A 22679-nucleotide genomic window follows, 5' to 3' on the forward strand; every position below is an offset into this window, starting at 1 on the left:
ATCAGCTAACTTGCAGCTCTAGTAAGTGAAAATCAATATGGAGGAAGTAATTTTATTATCAAGTTAATTTTAACACACTTTAGTGGTTCCCCCTTTCTTATAGTCTGCAAGTTATTTCACTGTAGGCTTATGATGTCACCCAACAGGAAGTGTGGGGTTAAGCAGATGGTCATCAGCAAATACACAAGGGGCAGGGTTGGTATTTTGATGGGAAAGATGGAACAAGGGGTCTTCATAATTTGAGAGAATTTGAGGCATGAGCTATTTCCACAGTCCAATTTTGATAAAGTAGGAGGAACAGAGGAATTTAGATGTCCTTGTTCAGAGGTCACTAAAAGTTAGTACTCAGAAAAATGCAAAATGTAATAAAAGCCAAATGAATATTATCCTTTATCACATAATAGTTAGAATGCAAGAGGAGAGGAAGTTATGCTTCAGTTGTACAAAACCTTGGTCAAACTCCATCTGGAATATTGTAGCTTTTGAGCATCCGCCACAGAACAGATATATCTAAAGGAGCACATGGCAGATTCACCAGAAATATACCAGGGCTTAAAGAGTTCAACTGAGGGCCAGTTGCATAAATGAGGCATATTTTCCCTGGAGTTTAGAAAGAATGAGGAGTGATCATATCAGCTAGAAAAAAGACAGATCAAGGACAATGTAGCCTATTCCTGCTCTTAGGTTCAATTAAAGAAAGTGTCCAGAAATAGCTTTAGATGTGGGACAAATGATAGAGTCTTGTATGGTTCTTCAATTTACCTTAATCTCTGTCCCTAAATTGAGGACTTCTTTGGAGTTTGATACAGACTTTGAGAAAGGTACACTCCAAATTCCAGAAAATCTGGTCCTCTGTGGCTGTGTGTCTGAATCAGGCTGCTGGACTGGACAACTTGGGTCCATTCTGTGGTTCAACTGAATATCAGAATCTCCATCTTCCTCAGCAGATTGTTTTCAGGAGAACCTACTGGTTAAATAAAAAGAGAAAACCTAAGTATTTCAAATCAAGCACTATTTCCTTCCTTTTCTCTAAAGAGATGAGATTCATCATAATGAGCTTAATTGAGAACATTTCAGGCATTTATAAAATTATCCCTAAATCGTGGCATGCATCGGCAAGAGCCAAGCCTTAGGCATGTGTTGGTTACCTCAGGAATTTAACTGGCTAACATCACACAACTTATTATCTCAGTCCACTGCTTGTCCAGCTAGGACCAACTAAATTTCATGGCATCCTGATCCTAAGTGCCTGAGAGCAATTCAAAATTAACAAGTGCATCCACAAATGATAATACATTTATGTAGCATCTTTAAACACAGGTCTCAAGGTGCTTCACAGTTGAATGGGCCAGACTTGAGTGGGAGGCAGAAGAAAATTAGGGAAGTTTAGTCAAGTGTCATTGAAGAAGTGCTTTTCAAGGAGAGAGTTGGTGCAAGACAAAGGGAGATTGTACACGTTGTGGGGAAGAAGATGATTTGAAGGGTCTGTCACCAATGGTCAAGCAAGGTAGGGTGGGTTGGAAAGGCAGAGTGTGTGATCAGAGATGTTGGGCTAGAGATCAAGAGTTAAGTCAAGCAAGACAACGGAAGACACTGAAACTGGTGTAATAATGTATCAATTCAAATACATTGCCTTACCTATGAATCTAAAATATCTTTCTCTTAATGTTTAAAATTACATCTCAAATGGATCCAAACAACAGATATTAAGTTGGAAAGATTACCAAACCTCTGGTCTCAGTCCATATTTAGAAATTCTAACCATACATATAATAGAAAGAAAAATAACCAAATGATAGAATTTTAGTAATTTTAGCATAGGACAATTCAACTCATCACACCTTATCCAATACCAAGGGCCAGGTTTTCGAGGAGGAGGCAGGAAGGTAAAATTGAAAAACTTCCTGACATAACAGACCTGTCTCCTTGTAAAAGGCCCCCACCTTCCATATTTTCAATCCTAGGAGGCAGGGGGGAAGGATGGAGTCAGGTCTGTCACCTCTCGAGGTGGCCATGGAGGTGGGCAAATGTTCAGGCAGGCTGGTTAGAAGGCCCACCATGGTTCTCTAAGACTTTAGCCTAATAGTGTTAAAGGCCATAAGGCCCTCTAGTCCTCACACTTCACATACCTTCATCCTTACTGAACCCCCATGCTCCTTCATGCTCCCCATGCCCCCTTAATGCCCCTTTCATACCCTCTGCATCCTCCATGCCCATTCTCCCAGTATGCACTATGTCCAGAACCAATGAGCCATATAGTAACAGTGGCAAATGTTTAGAATGTTCATCAGAAAAAATAACCAGAAAAATCTCCTTTAAAAAAAACTGCTGTTCTTATAATCTAAGTATCAGACATAGGCATTCATAGTATCAATAACAGAAGCCTTACCCACTTCACACCTCTTAATCTTGTCCAAATAAACATACAGACTTTGAAACGCCTCAAAGAATGAATAACTTATTATAACTTCATAAAGATGTCAATCACACTCCCCCTTCAGACCCCCTGCTGATCTGGTTCTATTAGTGAGTCTTGGAGCTCAGCCAAACATTCATAAAGAGGCCACTTGGCAACTGTATTAACAGAAAGATAGCCATACATTTGTTTCTCCAGATAGCCTTGTTTGAAAGCTCAATTGCTTGCCTCCCTGAATTGATATTCTAATGCAGTTTTCTCCACCTTTTTCCTTTTATGTTTTCTATTTTCAAATATTGATCTAATTCCCTTCTCAGTGGTACAGTCTCTGCCCCAATAGTCCTGGAATGTACTGATGCCTTGCAGCTGGACTCAAAACACTTCTATGTCAGCTTCTCAATCAGGCATCTACTTTTCTCACAGCACTTGGAAAGCACCAGTCCAACTCACAAATGAGTTGCAGGTGACCATAACTTCCTCCATCACCCTTCTTGACCACTTTTATTGCCTTTAACACCAACCATCATTGACAAATTAAGAACATTGCACAAAAAAAGCATGTGTGTTCAGTTAGGGCTAAATTTTACATGGCACTGTGGTCCCCGTTCACCTCCATGCCATTCCATCCACACCCCCACAGTGGCTAAAAAGTTAGGGGGAGCACGCCCAATTTGCAAATGACACCAAATTGGGGGGATAGTTAAAACTAAGGAGGACTGCAACAAATTACAAAACGTGCAGAATCAGCATATAATTAGCTAATGAATTCCAACACAGATGAGTGCAAAGGGATCTGGAATACAAATGCACAAGTCAGTGGAAGTAGCAATGCAGTTTAGTAAGCACACACAAAAATAGCAAATCAAGCACGCGAGTTTATTTCTAGAGGGATAGAATTGAAAAATAAAGGGATTATGCAAAACTTTCTTCGAACTTTGGTTAGACTACACTTGAGTATTGTGTACAATTCTGATCGCTATGTCATATAAAGGATATAGAAGCACTTGGAGAAGGTGCAAAAAACAATTTACAAGGATGATACTAGAACTGCGAGGTTATACCTAACAGGAAAGGATGAACAGGCTGTGTCCCTTTTCTTGAGAAAGACAAGGCTGAGGGGTGACGATCTAATAAAGGTCTTTAAAATTATCAAAACTTTTGATAGAAGACATAGAAAGAAAGTTTCCACTTGTGGGGAAGAGTGAAAAAAATAACTAGAGGCTATCAATACAAGATAGACATCAAGAAATCAAATTGGGAATTCAGATTAATTTTTATACAGATTATTGGGAATGTAGAACTCAATAGCACAGGGAGCAAAAGTTCAAGTGCATAGGATAGATTCGTTTAAGGGGAAGCTAGACAAGCACATGAGGGAGAAGAGAGTAGAGGGTTATGTTGATAGAGTTACAGAGGAAGGATATGCAAGATTAATTTTGTGCTAGAGATTCAAACCCAACATCAATTGGTTGCAGCAAATCTCTTACTGTCATACAGCAGAGATCTACAAATTAGTACTTAGGCAGTAATTTATATTTCCAAACAGCTCATATATTACCCGCAAAGATATTGGGTGGAGTAGCGTACAGGGTTCTCTTCTTACTTATTTCTACGCTATTTTAGTTTCAATAATATAGCAAGACAAGCATTAGGCTTCAATCAGAATCTGCATCCACTTGCACAGGCTAAAGTACTCGTTCCACTATCTATTTCTGCACCTTTCATTAGAACTCAGATAAAGAGTCATAGAGTTTTACAGCACGGAAAGAGGCCCTTTGGCCAATCGTATCTGCGCCGGTCATCAAGCCCCTATCTACTCTAATCCCATTTTCCAGCACTTGGCCCAAAGCCTTGTATGCTATGGCATTTCAAGTATTCATCTAAATACTTCCTAAATGTTGTGAGGGTTCCTGCCTCTACCACCCTTTCAGGCAGTGAGTTCCAGATACCCCCCACCCTCTGGGTGAAAAACAAATTCCTCAAATCCCCTCTAAACCTCCTGCCCCTTGCCTTAAATCTATGCCCCCTGGTTATTCACCCTTGCTCTTACATTCTCTCTTAGATTCCTGTTTCTTGACAACCTTGGATCCAATCTCTCTTTCCTCTTGCTCTGCCCACCTCTTTGCACTTACTGTTCTCACAGCTCCTTTTCTCTATGATGCATCTTGAAAAAGGCATCCTGTTCTACCTACTCTTTTGAATCTTATGATGGCTTCGAAGTTGGTCACAAAGAAAGAACAAAAAACAAAGAAAAGTACAGCACAGGAACAAGCCCTTCGGCCCTCCAAGCCTGCGCCGATCATATTGCCTGTCAAACTAAAACATTTTGCACTTCCAGGGTCCGTATCCCTCTATTCCCATCCTATTCATGTATTTGTCAAGCTGCCTCTTAAACACCACTATTGTACCTGCTTCCACCACCTCCTCTAGCAGCGAATTCCAGACACTCATGACCCTCTGCGTAAAAAACTCGCCCCCCCCCGCCCATCTCCTCAAGTTTTCTCCTCTCACCTTAAATCTATGTCCCCTAGTAATTGACTCTTCCACCCTGGCAAAAAGCTTCTGACTATCTACTCTGTCCATGCCACTCATAAACTTCTATCAAGTTGCCCCTCAATCTCCGTCACTCTAGTAAGAACAATCTGAGTTTCTCCAACCTCTCCTCATAGCTAATAACCTCCAGACCAGGCAGTACCCTGGTAAACCTCCTCTGCACCCTCTCCTTCTGGTAATGTGGCGACCAGAATTGCACGCAATATTCCAAGTGTGGCCTAACCAAGGTTCTATACAGCTGCAGCATGACTTTCCAGCTTTTATACCTCAATACCCCTGCCGATGAAGGCAAGCATGCCATATGCCTTCCTGACTACCTTAACCACCTGCGTTGCCACTTTCAGTGACCTGTGGACCCGTACACCCAGATCCCTCTGCCCGTCGATGCACTTATGGGTTCTGCCATTTACTGTATAATTCCTACCTGTATTAGACCTTCCAAAATGCATTACCTCGCATTTGTCCGGATTAAACTCCATCTGCCATTTCTCCGCCCAAGTCTCCAACCGATCTATATCCCGTTGTATCCTTTGACAATCCTCTTCACTATCTGCAACTCCTCCAACCTTAGTGTCGTCTGCAAACTTACTAATTAGCTCAGTTACATTTTCCTCCAAATCATTTACGTATACTACAAACAGCAAAGGTCCCAGCACTGATCCATGCAGAACACCACTAGTCACAGCTCTCCATTCAGAAAAGCACCCTTCCACTGCTACCCTCTGTCTTCTATGAACAAGCCCATTCTGTATCCATCTTGCCAGCTCACCTCTGATCCTGTGCGACTTTACCTTCTGTACCAGTCTGCCATGAGTGACCTTGTCAAAGGCCTTACTGAAATCCATGTAGATAAGCGTCGATCATCTTTGTCACTTCCTCAAAAAGCTCAATCAAGTTAGTGAGACACGACCTCCCCTTCACAAAACCATGCTGTATCTCACTAATACGCCCATTTGCTTCCAAATGGTAGTAAATCCTGTCACGAAGAATCTTCTCCAATAATTTCCCTACCACTGATGTAAGGCTCACCGGCCTGTAATTTCCTGGATTATCCCTGCTACCCTTCTTAAACAATGGAACAACATTGGCCATTCTCCAGTCCTCTGGGACCTCACCCATAGCCAGTGAGAATACAAAGATTTCTGTCAAGGCCCCAGCAATCTCCTCCCTTGCCTCCCTCAGTACTCTGGGGTAGATCCCATTTGGCCCTGGGGACTTATCCACCTTAATATTCTTCAAGGTGCCTAACACCTCTTTTTTGATCTCAACATGATCCAGGCTTTCTACACACTCTTCCCTAGACAAATCGACTGCTAAGTCCTCTTTTGTGAATACTGATGAGAAGTACTCATTTAGTATCTCTCCCATTTCTTCTGGCTCCACACACAGATTCCCACCTCTGTCCCTGAGTGGGCCTACCCTTTCCCTGGCTACCCTCTTGCTTTTCACATATGTATAAAAGGCCTTGGGATTTTCCTTAATCCTGGTTGCCAATGACTTTTCATGACCCCTTTTAGCCCTCCTGACTCCTTGCTTAAGTTTCTTCCTACTTTATATTCTTCATGGGCTTCATCTGTTCCCAGCCTTCTAGCCCTTACGAATGCTTCCCTTTTCTTTTTGACTAATCTCACAATATCCTTCGTTATCCAAGGTCCCTGAAACTTGCCATGCTTATCCTTCATCCTAGCAGGAACATGCCGGTCCTGAATTCTTATCAACTGACGTTTGAAAGCCCCCCACATGTCAGTTGTTGATTTGCCCTCAATGACAGCTATTTGTGAATCTCAGAAATCTAGGTCAATCATTAATGATAAGTACCTCCTAAAAACTTATTGTCTAGGGAGGATGTTTAAAGTCCCTGTTCAGGCAATTTACAGCTAAACTGACTCAAGCAGCTGCGTTCTAAAAGTGCATAAATTATCATATCAGTGTGGGGGGATCGGTTAGCTCAGTTGTCTAGTTTGCTAGCATGTGGTTCAGAATAATGCCAACAGCATGGTTTCAATTTCCATTCCAGACTTAGAACCTGCCTCCTCATCATGCCCAAGAGTGGAAAGCAATGGCAAACCGCCACTGAAAAAAAAAATTGCCAAGGAAATGGGTTCAGGTTGAAGCATCCGCAGACAATGCATCAAGGATCAGCCTTCAGTCAAAGCACATCATATCAGTGCAGGCAATAAGACAAATGCTGGTTAGGTGAATAAAAAGATTTGTTTTAAGTAAATCAATCCATGATAATCTTAAGGTAGGAGGAGACTCAAGTGGTGCATAGATGGTCCAAATGGCTTGCTTATATGCTATATGTTGTATGTAACCCTGTGTTAGCTTAATTTAATGCAGCCCAAGCCACGTTTGAGCATGCTGACAGGCTAGGGCATTTTGAGGGTAAGCCTCATTACAATACTGCCAGTGAGCTGCAGACATCAAGCCAGTCAGTGCAATATCAGGCGACAATCAGTGAATAGGCAGGTCCGGCAGTGAGGGACATTGCCAGTTCAGCAGTTGCTGCATTATTCTAGTGTTGCACCTCCTGACCTACAAAAATGATTTTAAACTTTGCTTTTTGGTGCCTCTTCTGCTAACTTAAAGTTTGGTTAAAAGGTTGGTTTTAAGGAGATTCAAAAGAGGAGAGAGAGAGTGTAAATGGGAACAAGAGGGAGGAAAGAAAGAAAAAAGAGTGGGAAACATTAAGTGACTGAACATTGTCTATTAGAAAACTGATATCAGAAATGATCAGTGAGATATATAAATAATGTGCAAATATTGGAAAGTGAAAAGACATGGGGAAGACAGATAAACATGGCTCAAATTGTCACACTGGATTTGTCGAAGCAATGAGCCTCTAACTGATCGCTGGATACACACAGCTGCATTTCAGCCTCTGTATGACGTTCTAAAACATGAAGTGTATCCTTATCAAACAGTCTAATCTGGTCAATTAACCCTGTCAGCCAAGCTCATTGGTAGCAATCCCGCCTGAATCAGAAACAGGTCCCACTCAAGACTCGAGTGCATAATCTAGGCCAACACATTAGTGCTGCACTGTTGGCAGTGCTACCTTTAAGATGAGACATTAAACCAAAACCCTGTCTAGCCTCTCAAGTGGCTGTAAAAGATCCCATGGCACTACTTGCAGAGCAGTTTATCCAATAACCTGACTGGCACTTATCCTGAAACCAACACCTAAAACAGAATGCCTGATCATTATTATGTCGGTGTCTGTGGGACCTTGCTGTGTGCAAATTGGCTGCAACATTTTATGCATCAACAGCAACTACATTTCAAGAATTAAATTGGCTGCAAGCTCTTTAGAATATCCAGACATTGTGAAAAACACAATTTAAATGGAAGTCTTTCTCGCATTGTGCTTGTTTTTTTAAAGATGACATCAGATATTTGTATAATAAAATACTTTGGGGAAAAAGCGCAGTGCTATTTTAGTCTGCACTGTGAGCTAGTGAGTGAGAGTGTTTAAGGGCTAATTTCTAACTGAAGTCTTTCGTTTGACAGGCGGGTGGGCCCGACCGACTCGGCGGCGGGCGGGCAGCCGATTGCCGCCGCCAAAACGGGCCGCGCCGCCATTTTCCACGGGCGGGCCAATTAAGGCCCAGCCAGCGGGTTAGCAACTCCCGTGTAGAATGGGAAAATAGTCGCGGAGGCAGGCGTGCTCAGACCGCCGGTTCCAATGGAGAGCCAGCAATCTGTATAAAGAGTGGCCAAGCAGCCTGCTTGAGGCAGTGCACCATGGCCACTTGGGGACAGAGGGAGGGAGGACCGATTGGACAGCAGCATGAGCAGGAGGAGGGGGGCAGGCTGCAGGAGAGGCCAGCGGGGGGCCACTGTGCCCCTCAATTCTCCGATGCATGCCTTGCTGTCCTCCTGCAAGAGGTTTCCAGCCATCAGCGTGTGTTGTATCCAGAGGATGGGAGGAGGAGGGCACCCCATGTCACCAGCTAGGCATGGGAGGACATTGGTGACGCTCTGAGCGCCCATGATGTGCGGCGCACTGGCACCCAGTGCCGCAAAAGATTCAATTTTTTGCGCTCTGGAAGGGTGAGTACCATGTCGGCCTTGGCCATTTGACCCAGAAGGCAGACTTAGCCTTTGAGACCCTCCACTTCTTAGTGTTGTTACTGCATTGGGCATTTGGCGCATGCTGGGTGGGCAAATGGGTACTGACCATTCTTACATCAGCCTTAGTGGTTGAGGAGAAGATGGGTTCTCCCCACAGCATATGTTGGTGTTTGTGGCATTTGAGTACTCTTGGCGCAACCTGCAGGGGAGGCCCCTAGACACATACTCAGAACTCCAACACATGTCATATTGATGGTGATGAGATGGTTCAAGGGGTACCTCAAGGTGTTGTGGCCAAGTGCCATCTGCTGGCATTGGCACCGCACCCATCTGCTGGCATTGGCACCGCACCTAGTTGCGCCTCCTTGCCATGGGCGCGAAGACCCGTGTGCTATTCAAAGTGATGGACGCCGAATGTGTCCAAGGTGGCCGTTGGGGGAGGGGGTTGGGACCAGCCATACTACCTTCTGGTGACTGATCACCAGTAGTGTGGACAGGAGCCGCTGGAGGCTTCAGATGGGCCACTGTGGTTGGGGTGCAGTGTGCGCGTGTAGAGTACATGAGCGATCAGCCCCAATAAATCCTCTTCTCTGTTTTGCAGGCAAAAAGTCAACACAATCTGCGGGAGGGCCAGAGGACTGGAGGTGGGCACACCCTGCTCCAGCGCCTCACAACATTTGAGGACCAGGCCATGGAGCTGGGGAGGAGGCAGGAGGCCAGGGCGGCTGGGGTCCAGCGGCCAGGTATTTAAGGTCCACAGTCCCATCCACTCTGTCTCCCCACCATCCAAAGCACTGATGGTTGCTGCAATCGTTAATGCTGCAACACTGCTCATTCACAGACTGAGACACTCTGATGTGTGGGTTATACACAAAGGTCCCTCGTCCCCTTGAGGATTCACGTCTCCAGCACCTTCCAAAGTCACCTTATCCCATTTGTGACCACTATCCCCATGGCCTAACATGCCATGGCATCGCTGCTGCACAGCCAAAGATGTTTTGCATCTTAGGGGGTTTGGGACCTCCACCACCCTTTCAGCCAGTGCGCCCCACATTACTCTGTCCAAAAGGTCCTCAGCACTTCAACTGTGAACCTCATGGCACTCAACTTAAATAAATGCCACCACGTTACTCATCCCTCCCCCAAGGGGAAATATTGCCTTCTGCCCACCCGGTCCATGCCCCTCATAATGGTATGAAGGTCAATAATGTGACCTGTCAATCTCCTGTGCTCCACGGCAAATGTCGCAAGTATTTGCGATGTTTCCTCATCACAACTATCCAGGCCAGCATGCATCCAGGTCAGGTACCTTTGAGTGTTAGGAAGGAAACTAAAAAGCAGGACCTCAAGGGCTATAATCTCGGGATTACTCCCAGTTCCACATGCCAGTGAGGATTGAGGATTGAGCGATTGAACATGTGGCTGGAGAATTGGTGTAGGAGGGAGGGCATCAGATTTCTGAGGCATTGGGACCGGTTCTGAGGCAGGTGGAACCTGTACATGCTGGAGAGGTTACGAAATAACAGGATCAGGACTAGTATCCTCATACGGAGATTTGCTAGTGCTGTTGGGGAGGGTTTAAATAACTCGTCAGGGGGATGGGAACCTGAGGGGTAGCTCAGACTGGAAGGATGTAAAGCTGGTAATGGGAAGTAGAAAAGTGGCAAGTGAAATTATAAGGCAGGAAAAACAAAGATCAACTAAGCTTAATGTGGAGTAATGTCAAAAAGGCAAAGTTAAGGACACTCTACCTGAATGCATGAAGCATTCGCAACAAAGTAAATGATTAAAGGTACAAATAGAGGTAAGTGGGTATGATCTAATTACCATTACTAAAACGTGGCTGCAGGGTGACCAAGAGTGGGAACTGAATATCCAAGGATATTCAATATTTAGGAAGGACGGGCAAAAAGAAAAGGCAGTATTGTGGTGCAAGGGATGGGATCATCACATTAGTAAGGGAGCATCTCCAATCGGAAGAACAGGATGTGGAATCTGTTTGGGTTGAGCTAAGAAACAGCAAGGGCAGCAAACATTGGTATGAGTTGATTACAGGCCATCAAATAGTAGTGGTAGAGTGGGGCATGGTACTAATCAGGAGATTCACAGCATCATGGTATCTTTGCAATGCAAAAGGAGGTAATTCGGCCTATTGAGTCTGTACTGGCTCTCTGAAAAAGCATTCTACCTAGTCCCACTCCCCTGCCTTATCCACATAACCTTGCACATTTGCTCTTTTCAGGTAGCAAACCAATTCCCTTTTAATACCTCAATCAAACCTGCTTCCACCGGGCCTTTCAGGAAGTTTGTTCCAGACTCCAACCACCTTCTGGGTGAAAAAATTTTTCCTCACATCACATTTACTCCTTTTGCCAATTATCTTGAATCTGTGCCTTCTAGCTCTTGATGTTCTCGAGTGGGAACAGTTTCTCACTATTTACCCTGTCCATACCCTTCTGGATCTTGAATACCTCTATCAAGTCTCCTCTCAGCCTTCTTTTTTCCAAGCAAAACAGTCCCAACCTCTCCAATCTATCTCATAGTCACAGTTCTATATCCCTGGAATCATTCTTGTGAATCTCCTCTGTACTCGCACCAATGCCTTCACATCTTTCAAGTATGGCAACCAAAACTGGACGCAGTACTCCAGTTGAGGCCTAATGTCTTATACAAGTTCAAGGTGACCTCCTTACTCTTGTACTCAATGCCTCTATTAATGAAGCCTAAGATACTATATGCTTTATTAACTGCTCGCAACATGCCCTGCCATCTTCAATGACCTTTGTACGTTTACACCGAGGTCCCTTTGTTACTGCACCTCCTTTAGAGGCTCTCCCTTTATTTTACCATATATTTCCTGCCAAAATGAATCACCTCACACTTCTCTGCATTGAACTTCATCTGCCATAAGTCTGCCCAATCCACCTACATATCTATGTCCTTTTGAAGTTCAGGACTATCCCCATCACAGTTAGGGCCATACTTGAGGAAGAATGTGAAGGCATTGGAGAAGTATGTAGCACGGTTAATACAGTGATCAGGGGTGACTTCAATCTGCATATGGACTAGGTAAACCTAATCAGCAGTAATGATGCAGAGGACGAATTTTTGGAGTGTGTTAGGGATGGTTTTCTGGAGCAGTATGTTGATGAGCCGACTATAGATTTTAGATCTAGTACTGTGTAAGGAAAAAGGGCTAATTAATAATCTTGTTGCAAAAGAACCTTTAGGGGTGAGTGACCATTATGTTATAGAAAGTTAAATTATGTTTGAAAGTGAGGTAGTTCAATCTGAAGCCAGGGTGTTAAATCTGAACAAAGGAAACTCTGAAGGTATGAGGGACAAATTGGCTGAGGTGGATTGGGAAAATACATTAAAAGGTATGACAGGACATAGACAATGGATGGTCTTTAAAGAATTACTGTACAGTTTACAGCAACTATATATTTCTTCAAGGCACAAAAACCCCAAAATGTCAGTCAACTGTGGCTAACAAAGGAAGTTAAGGATTGTAAAGATTAAAAGAAAAGGCCCATAAACTTGCCAGAAATAGTAGTAAACCTGAGGTTTGGAAGGATTTTAGATTACAGCAAAGGAGGAACAAAAAACTGATAAAGGCAGGGAGAATAGAATATGAATGTAAATTAGCAAAAAACATAAAAACAGACTGTAAAAGCTTCTATTGATATGTAAGAAGGAAACTTAAGACAAACGTGGGTCTATTACAGGCAGAGTTAGGAGAATTTATAATGGGGAATAGAAAAATGGCAGAGAAGCTAAATTATTAGTTTGTGTCTGTCTTCACTGAGGAAGATACAAGAGATCTCCAAGAATTGGAGATCCAAAGGACTAGGGAGAATGAGGAAGTGAAGGAAATTAGTGAAAAGGTTGTGTTGGAGAAATTAATGGGACTGAAGGTTAATAAGTCCCCAGGACCTGATCTTCTACATCCCTGTGCGTTGAAAGAGGTGGCTATGAAGATAATGCATGCATTGGTGATCATCCTACAAAATTCTACAGGTTTTGGAACAGTTCCTGCAGATAGGAAGGTAACAAATGTCATCCCACTAATTAAGAAGGGAGGGAGAAAGAAAACAGTGAACTAAAGACTTGTCAGCCTTACATCAGCAGTAGGAATGCTAGAATCTATTCTGAAGGATATAAGGACACTTGGATAATAATGATCTGACTGGCATAGTCAACATGGATTTATGAATGGGAAATAATGTTTGATTAACCTGTTGGAGATTTTTTGAGAATGTTACTTACAGAATGATAAAGGGGAGTCAGTGGTCATAGTATACTTGGATTTTCAGAAGATTTTTTATAAAGTCCCCTACAAGAGGTTAGTTAGCAAAATTAAAGCACATGGGATAGGAGGTAATATACTGGCATGAATTAAGGATTGGATAATGGGAAAAAAACAGTAGGAATAAATGGGTCATTCTCACATTGGCAGGCTGTGACTAGTGAGGTACCACAAGGATCAGTACTTGGGCCCCAGCTGTTCACAATATATATCAATGATTTGAATGTGGGGACCAAATGTATTATTTCCAAGTTTGCAGATGACACAAAGCTAGGTGGGAATGTGTTGTGAGGAAGATGCAAAGCAGCTTCAAGAGGATTTGGACAAACTTAGTGAGTGGGCAAGAGCATGGCCTATGGAATACAATGTGGAAAAATGTGAGATTATCCACTTTGGTTTGAGGAACAAATGAGGAACAGGTGTGCAGGGTATTTCTTAAATGTTATGAGATTATGAAGTACAAAGGGACCTGGGCATCCTCATCAATAAGTCACTGAAGACTAACATGCAGGTGCAGCAGGCAATTAGGAAGGCTGGTGGCATGTTGGCCTTTACTGCAAGGGTATTTGAGTACAGGCATAACGAAGTCATGCTTAAATTGTACAGAACCTTGGTTAGACCGCACCTGAATTATTGTGTGCAGTTTTGGTCCCCTTACCTTAGGAAGGATATTAATGCCATAGAGGGGGTGCAATGAAGGTTCACCAGACTTGTTCCGAGGGTGGCGGGACTGTGCCATGAAGAGAGATTGGGGAAACTGGGCCTGTATTCTCTAGAGTCTCGAAGAATGAGATGATCTCATTGAAATCTACAAAATATTTAAAGAGATAGGCAGGGTAGATGCAGGTAAGATGTTTCTCCTGGTTGGGGAATCTAGAACCAGGGGACACAGTTTCAAAATAAGTGGGAAGCCAATTAGAACCGTGGTTAGGAGAATTTTTTTTACTCATCGTTGTGAATCTTTGGAATTCTATACCTCAGAGAGCTGTGGAAGCTCAGTCATGGAGTATGTTTAAAGCAGAGATTAACAGATTTTAAAATACCAATTACATAAAAGGATCTGGGGATAGTGTGGGAAAAAGCGGATGATCAGATTTGATCATATTGAATGGCAGAGCAGGCTCAACAGACTGAATGGCCTAGTCCTGCTCCTATATTCCTGGTCTTATTTTAGGACATAAGCACCACCTCCAGCGTGAAACCAAAATTCTAAATTCAAATCATTATGCTACAAATGCCAGCAGAGGCAGGAACAGCACCTTCCAGCCTCAATTATGTTCCTTAGTAATTATCCCTGGATCATTTTCATCACTGAAGCCATAGTAACAGAACTGTTGATGCAGCAGTGATCACCCAAAGTGGAGTGTCTGTTCTGTGTCCTATACTTTACAAATTCCCATGAACTGCATTCTTGTATCTTACGTGACTTCATATCCTACTTCCTCAATACAGAGCAAACACAGTTGCTACAACAGGCAACCAACTTCCCTTTCCCCTCACCACCCCCTCCCCCTACAGAAAAAAAATAAGGTGCACTAATCCTTTTGAGAACATTTATGTAAAACATTTCTCATCAAAATTGTTTCTGGGTAGGGGAGGAGGGGAAAGAACCAGATTAGCATACTGCATTCAAAATCATGTTATAAATTGTGTGTTTATTGCTAACACTTCATACCAAAAGTGGGCAGGGAGAGCCTTGTCCAAACAGACATGCCTCAACGTGATGAGCACAGAACAAAAGGGAAAACTCTTTCGAGTTACCAACAGTCACAGATTGCAACTTCTTTCGAGTACAATCACAGTTCTTGGTTTTGCACACAAATTAAACCCAGAAAATAACTAATGGGGCAGAAGCAAAAAATACAAAGGGCTTTTATGTTATATAAAAGTAAATTGAAGTTTTTGCTTTTAAATCTACGCTCATAACTTAGCACTAGTTTTACAGCAAAAAGCTTGCAGTCAAGACACTGATTTTATAGACTCATGCCCCACCCTTCCTGTGGCCTTACTTTGAGAGAGCGTCAATAATGTGGTGACTCAGTTATTTTGGTTAACCCTGAGAAAAAGTAAGTTCCACGCAGCATGTCTGAGGCAGTTTCTGGCCGTAGTAACTCAAGTCTTTCTGAAAACCAAAGGACTGATTCTCAAATTGCAACTTCTCTCATCCACGATAAGACACTATCATTTAATTCAATTTTATTGTCCATTTGGAAATTTAATACAGTTACATTGGTTGTTCATTAAAGATCTCACAAATGAATAATTAACAAACGAAAAGGAAAAAAATCACATGAACTGGGCATTTAGAGGAATTCTCAAGGTTGAAATTGTAGTTAAAAACAAGATTAATAAGTTATGGGATCAACCTTTCAAGTTCTCTGCAGGTTGAACTTCCTCCCCTGTAGCTCAAAAAAAACAAAGACCGTGCACTGTAGATCAATAATTTGCTACAGCCACACCATAAATAACTGGCCATTTAGTTTAGATCACAGGGTGATTACTGAAAGTCAAAAATCCTGTAAGAGAATCAACACAATCAGCAGGAAAAAAAAGGACAAAGTTGAAAAGAAGTGTTTTCTAAATGTTCCACTGATAAGAATTTCTAATATATCATTCTTTCACATCCTTAGGCCATTGTAAAGCACTTAGAGCCAATTACTTTAGATGCAGAGTCACTGATCATTTCTCACCATTTGTGGGATCTTGCTGTTCTGTTCGCCTGTATAATAGTCGTTTGTGGTGTTGGTTGATGTGACAATGGTGATTGATGGGTTCACGTTGGGATGGCAAAGTTGTTTGAAGTGGAAATAATGCTCCACAATCTACTGTGGAGCATTCTGTCCAGTTACAGAGTCCAGAATGGCTCCCTCCCTCCCTCATCATAAAGCTTGGCATCTCCATCTTCCCTGTATCTTTCCCTGGTGCTGTTGAAGAATAGGAAGCAGTGAAAAAACTGCCCCCATACCTGGGACATTATCTGTCAACTAACCTAAAGTGGCACCTATCCTAAAGTGGCATGCAAGACCACCTATCCTAAAGTGGCGTGCAAGACCTCCAGGAACCAAAAAGAGAGCAACCACTAACTCAGAATAAGGAAAAGTCACTTGCAATTCTAGAATGGCCCTTTAATTTTGACTGCTTGGGTCTCATCTTGCACACCTGATCTTTGGGTAATAATGTATGAACATGTGGGCTGGACTTCCAGGGACAAAATTTCCAATTCTGACGTTGCAACAGCCAGTTTTTCGGTGTGATGTCAGGATAGCACTGGGTCAAGGTGTTCTGGCACACACAGGAGCATGCTCCTGGTTGCATGATTTGTCTAATCTCACACCATGTAGGCAGCACAGTGCAATGCCTCTGTAGCTACAGGTGGCACTACATGAGGTATGTCTGGTCTAAAATGGGTGAATAGTCTGGAGCAGCTGTCGAAACAAATACCACTCAATTATCTTGGGAAAAGTTATCTTAAAAATAAGTTTAGGCAAAGATAGTCCTTAAGGTTGCATGTTTATTATTTTTAATGAAACCAAGTGCATAGGAAACTTATTGTTTCACTAGATTTTGGGCTTGTTGCACTCTGGATCACAGGGATACAATGTCCACCTACAAAAGCGCCCATTGATGCTAAATATGAGAAGATCAAGCACATAACCCTGAAAACTACATGGAAGGTTCATCCAATTGTCTTCAGTACCCTTAGGCTAGTAAGAGATGGATTTCCTCTAACTAGCCTGTCACTCCTGCAGGGGCTGGGGGTGGGGCAGGGTGGAACCTCACGCACACAGAACTGATCTCTATCTCTATGGTCAAATAGCCTGTTGATACTCATTGTCTTAAGGTCTAATTTTAACTCTGGACGGAAGGACGGAAGCAATGGGGGTTGGGGCGGACAGCAAGTTGCCCGAACCTAGGCAGCGTGAGGCTTAAGAGGTTTTAGCTCCTAGGGCCTGTAAATCTCCTGCCTCACCCTGGCGGGAACAGGTGTTGTGGTATTTGGGGGTCCTCCACTATATTCACTAGCTGCTTATTATGATCAATGCTTACATCTGTATTGCCACAGCTGTATAGATCATTTGTTTACCGACTGCTGAAGTGATATCCGGGATCATTAGACTGAAAACTTGTGTACATGATATCCCTATAATCTCCTGAATGAAACTCCTCCGATTTACCTTGCAGGAGAACAGTGCGCACAATACCCAGGAGAGGTGGTGCCATGGCCCACTTGGCTCCCCTGATACCAATGGTGGAGGCAGCCTTGGCAATTGCAAGATTCTCAACTGGGCTTTCCATAGATGAGGGTGAGATGGGGGTCCACCAGAGGAGAAAGGGAGAGAGAATGTCTAATGCATTAAAAAAAGCACCTTTTTTGGACTAATAGTGTTTATTTGATCTTATGTGCAGACTTTGAATATTGTGATGCCTCCTTGAAGCACCCCATGGTCAACGGCCTACCCCGACCACGCTGGAAGAGATACATGCACTACTGACTGCATTACCGTGGATATCCCAGCACAGATACTGGTGGGCACAGTCTGCGACTGAGCCCTCAGTAACCCGGAGGATGGTGGCTAGAGGCATCTTCTTCAGCACAGCAGCGTACGGAGCAGGCTGCCTCCAGATTGACCTCAGCCACATAGGAGGAGCACTTAGAAGTGAGCGTCAAAAGTCAGGCAAATTATAGTGCTTCCACCAAGGGCCATGCATGGGTATCTAATTCATCAATTGTGAAATTTGTAAATGTGGCATTTCAATGAAGAATTGTTTGCCACTGAAATTGTAAGCACCCTGTCTTCCCTGTTGGGTTGGCCAAAAGGCCTGCATACGAAAAACAAAGAGTTCAGGTTGTATGTAGGGCTGATATGAAGTGTGGCCATGGGATAGGGGAAAGAAATGCTTTAGGAAGCACCAGGTGAAAGGATTGTTTCGGGATAGATTTGGCATCAGCTGATACAAGGTAGGCGGGGTGGGTGGCAGGCCCAAAACCAGCAATTGCAGACTGAGGCCTTTCCTTGAAAATCTGTTAATGCCTCAGAGAAGCCTCAGCACCCTCCACTGGGTGCTACTTCTCCTCACCTGAGGATGGTCAGCACTAATGCCATTCATCTCTCTCCAGCTCCTCTCCTCGTTGCATCGCCATGTGGCACCAAGGCGCATCATACGATCAGCATTTGACAAACCCTTGTATGTGCACACTGGAGAGCTACCCCAGAGTAACCAAAGCACCTGAAGTACGTTTTGAGAAGTGCCTGTTCAATAGTTGGCTTGTTGGTGCAATGGCATCAGGTCTATCACAGAATCTTAATGGCACAGAAGGAGGCCATTTGGCCCATCGTGTCTGCACCGGCTCTCCAAATGAGCATTATGACTTAGTGCCATTGCCCTGCCTTTCCCCCGTAGCCCTGCACTTTGTTTCTATTCAAATAATCATCTACTGCCCTCTTGAATGCCTCTATTGAACCTGCCTTCACCACACTTCCAGGCAGTGCATTCCAGACCCGAGCCACTTGTTCTGTGAAAAAGTTTTTTCTCACGTCACATTTGCTTCTTTCGCAAGTCACTTTAAATCTGTGCCCTCTCGTTCTTGATCCTTTTACGAGTGGGAACAGCTTCTCCCTATCTACTCTGTCCAGCCCCCTCATAATTTTGAAAACTTCTATCAAATCTCCTCTCAGCCTTCTCCTCTCCAAGGAAAACAGTCCCAACTTCTCCAATCTATCCTCATAGCTGAAGTTTCGCATTCCTGGGACCATTCTTGTAAACCTCTTCTGAACTCTCTCCAATCTGTTCACATCCTTCATACAATATGCTGCCCAGAACTGTATATAATATTCCAGCTGAGGTATAACGAGAGTTGTATAAAAATATATAAGTTATATAACTTATATAAATTCAGCATAACCTCCTTGCTCTTGTGCTCTATGCCCCTATTAATAAAGCCCAGGATACTATATGCTTTATTAACTGCTCTCTCCACCTGTCCTGCTACCTTCAATGATCTATGCACAAGTCTTTCTGCCCCTGCACCCCCTTCAAAATTCTATTCCTTATTTTGTATTGTCTGTCCATGTTCTTCGTACCAAAATGCATCACCTCACACTTCTCCACATTGAACTTCATCTGCCACCTATCTGCCCACTCCACCAACTTGTCTATGTCCTCTTGAAGTTCTACACTGTCCTCCTTGCAGTTCACAACGCCCCCAAGCTTCGTATCATCTGCAAACTTTGAAATTGTCCCCTGCACGCCAAGATCTAGATCATTAATATATATCAGGAAAACCAAGGATCCCAATACTGACCACTGGGGAACTCCATTACAGACCTTCCTCCAGCCCGAAAAATATCCATTGACCATTACTCTCTGCTTCCTATTTTTCAGCCAATTTTGTATCCACGTTGCTACTGTCCCTTTGATTCCATGAGCAATAGCTTTCCTCACAAGTCGGTTGTGTGGCTCTGTGTCAAATGCCTTTTCAAAGTCCATGTACACCACATCAACAGCATTACCCTCATCAACCTTTTCTGTTACCTCTTCAAAGAACTCCAGAAAGTCAGGTAAGCACGATTTCCTTTAGAAATCCATGCTGGCTCTTCCTTATCAACCCATATTTTTCCATGTGACTACTAATTTTATCCAGAATAATTGTTTCTAGAATCTTGCCTACCACTTAAGTTAAACTGACTGGTCTATAATTGCTGGGCTTATCCTTATAACCTTTTTTGAACAAGGGCGTAATGTTTGCAATTCTCTAGTCCTCTGGCACCATCCCTGTATTCCTCTTGGTTCTCAATTGTATTTTCTACCCGACACCTGTCATAAGCACACTTTTTCTTCTTTATCTTAATTTCAATCTCCTTTTTCATTCAGGGAGCTCTGGATTTGTTTGCCCTGCCTTTCCCTTTCAATGGAATATACCTTGACTGTGCCCAAACCAATTCTTTTTTGAAGGTAGTCCATTGTTGAGCTACAGTTTTTCCGGTCAATCTTTCATTCCAGTCTATCTGGCCCAGCTCTGTTCTTGCCCCAAAGTCGGCTCTTGTCCAGTTAATTATTTTTATGCTGGATTGTCTATCATCCTTTTCTATCATCATCGTAAAATGTACAATATAATGATCACTGTCTCCTAAATGTTCTCCCACTGACAATTGATCTACCTGCCCCACCTCATTTCCAAGAACCAGGTCCAACAGTGCATCTTTTCTTGTTGGATTGGACACATACTGCTGTAGAAAATTCACCTGAACAAAATCTAGGAACTTTTCCTCCTCTGCACCCTTTACACTACCATCATCCCAGTCTACATTCAGGTAATTAAAGTCCCCCATTATGACTACTCTATAATGCCTGCTTCTCTCTGTAATTTCCCTGCAGATTTGTTCTTCTACGTCCTTCTCACTAGTTGGCAGTATATAGATTACACCGAGCATTGTAATTGCACCCTTTTTGTTCCTTAGCTCTAGCCAAATTAATTCTGTCCTTGAACCCTCTGGGACACCCTCTTTCTCCAGCACTGCAATGCTCTCCTTAACCAATACCACCACCCCTCCTCCCTTCCTTTCCTTTCTCTTCTGAACACCTTGTAGCCGGGTACTATTCCTCTGGTTTCAGACAGGCATCATGAATCATGCCTTTAATCCCTTGTCACCCAGGGTGCATCCCCAGAGACTATATGGTGGTCTGAACAGTTGAGGCACCTGAAACTGCCTCAGGAAGTAGTAGTCAAGGCAGCTGCCTGGGAACCTTGCAGACATTTGCATGAAGCATTGACAGTAGTCACAGACAAGCTGAACACTGGAATGGAAGCCCTTCCTATTCGCAAATGCCCCTGCCACCTCAGACTGTGTCTTAATAGCTACATGGATATAGTCTGCCACCCCCAGCATCAAAGGCAATTGAGGCAACTTAGACAGCCTTCCGCATCTAACTTGAGTCATTGGTGCAAGAAATTGATGTAAATAGGTGCTCTCATATATAGGGCAGGTGTTTTGCAGGTGTGTGTAGCCAATTGAGAAATTCTACAAATGTCCCCAGTTCTCCTCAAGGCTTTTTAAGAATCCTATTTCTTTTACACTGATTTTTATCCCAGTTAATGTTAGGGTCGTTGAAATTCCTGACTAGTATTGCTCTATTGTTTCTGCATGGCTTCGCAATTTGCTTAACATGACCTGAGGATGTCTCAAGGTGATTTATAGCTAATTACTTTAATTCCAATCATTGTTATAATGTAGGAAGCAGTAGCCAATTTATTCTTGAGGCAGCAAGGTCTCACAAACAGCAGGTTGTTTAAGGGATAAATATTAGCAACACAACAACTTGCATTTACATAATCACCTTTTCATGTAACAGAACATCCCAAAGTGCATCACAGGAGTGTCATTAGACAAATGAAAATGGACAATCCAAAACTCATTTCACTGCCTGCATTTCCAGAGCCTTGCATTTATCTCTGCTTCAAATTTTCATTGAATTTTTCAAATACAAACGCAATTGCCTTCACTGCAATCACTTCAAACCAAACACTCCAATAACCCACTATGTAAACAAAGTTCTCCTAACCTCACCATGACAATTTAAAACTGACAACCCTTTATCTCCATATAGGAGCAAATTGTCTTTTCTTACTCCTGCTATTAAAACCCTTCATAAATATTTTTTAAAATTCTTAACTCTCCTCAGCTATCTCTGATCCATTGGAAATAATTCCAGTATCTCTAATTATGAAGAGACATTTGAGGGGCTGGGATCCCTTGCATCGCTCTGGTGAATCTATCCTGTTTGCTCTCTATGGATTCAATGTCGTCTCTATAGTTGGCTGCCTTTTGTTTGTCCATATCCTTCATCTGTCCACTGAAGGCATAAGCACATAATTGCATTTCCCCCTGAATTATTTTACAATATTTCTGGCTCTTTGCCAAATCTCCTACTTTTGATTTGTCAGCAAATTCCAAGATTTGAACACAATCATCTACATGTAGAGAACAAAATTGGATGCAGCACAGATTTCTGGAGGGCATTTTTTTTTAATTATTCATTCTTGGAATGTGGCAATTGCTGGCAAGGCCAACATTTAATCCCCAGGCCTAATTGCCCTTGAGAAGGTGGTGGTGAGCTCCCTTCCTGAAACACAGAAGTCCATCAGATACACCCACAGTGCTGTTAGAGAGGGAGTTCCAGGATTTTGACTTAGCGACATTGAAGAATAGTTCCAAATCAGTATGGTGAGTGACTTGGAGGGGAACTTGCAAGCAGCGGTGTTCCTATGCGCCAGCTGCCCTTGTCCTTCTAAGAGGTAGGGGTCACAGGACATGAACATTTTATCAA

General features: G+C 43.1%; 1 protein-coding gene and 1 long non-coding RNA gene across 3 annotated transcripts in view; one reads left to right on the forward strand and one right to left on the reverse strand.

Moving 5' to 3' along the window:
• LOC144679930 (uncharacterized) overlaps positions 1–22679 on the forward strand; it is an 871259-nt gene that overhangs the window by 572792 nt on the left and 275788 nt on the right. The gene's annotated exons all lie outside the window — the stretch shown is intronic.
• The window catches only part of LOC144679927 (ALS2 C-terminal-like protein), a 144954-nt gene that overhangs the window by 110710 nt on the left and 11565 nt on the right, over positions 1–22679 (reverse strand). For both annotated transcript variants that reach the window (XM_078540901.1, XM_078540900.1), the window contains exon 2: positions 763–967. In XM_078540901.1, coding sequence (XP_078397027.1) covers positions 763–903 — 141 coding nt within the window. In that variant the 5' untranslated portion in view covers positions 904–967. The remainder of the gene's footprint in view (positions 1–762; positions 968–22679) is intronic.

The sequence above is a fragment of the Cetorhinus maximus genome, chromosome 4, assembly GCF_964194155.1.
Source record: "Cetorhinus maximus chromosome 4, sCetMax3.hap1.1, whole genome shotgun sequence".
Classification (NCBI taxonomy): Eukaryota; Metazoa; Chordata; class Chondrichthyes; order Lamniformes; family Cetorhinidae; genus Cetorhinus; species Cetorhinus maximus.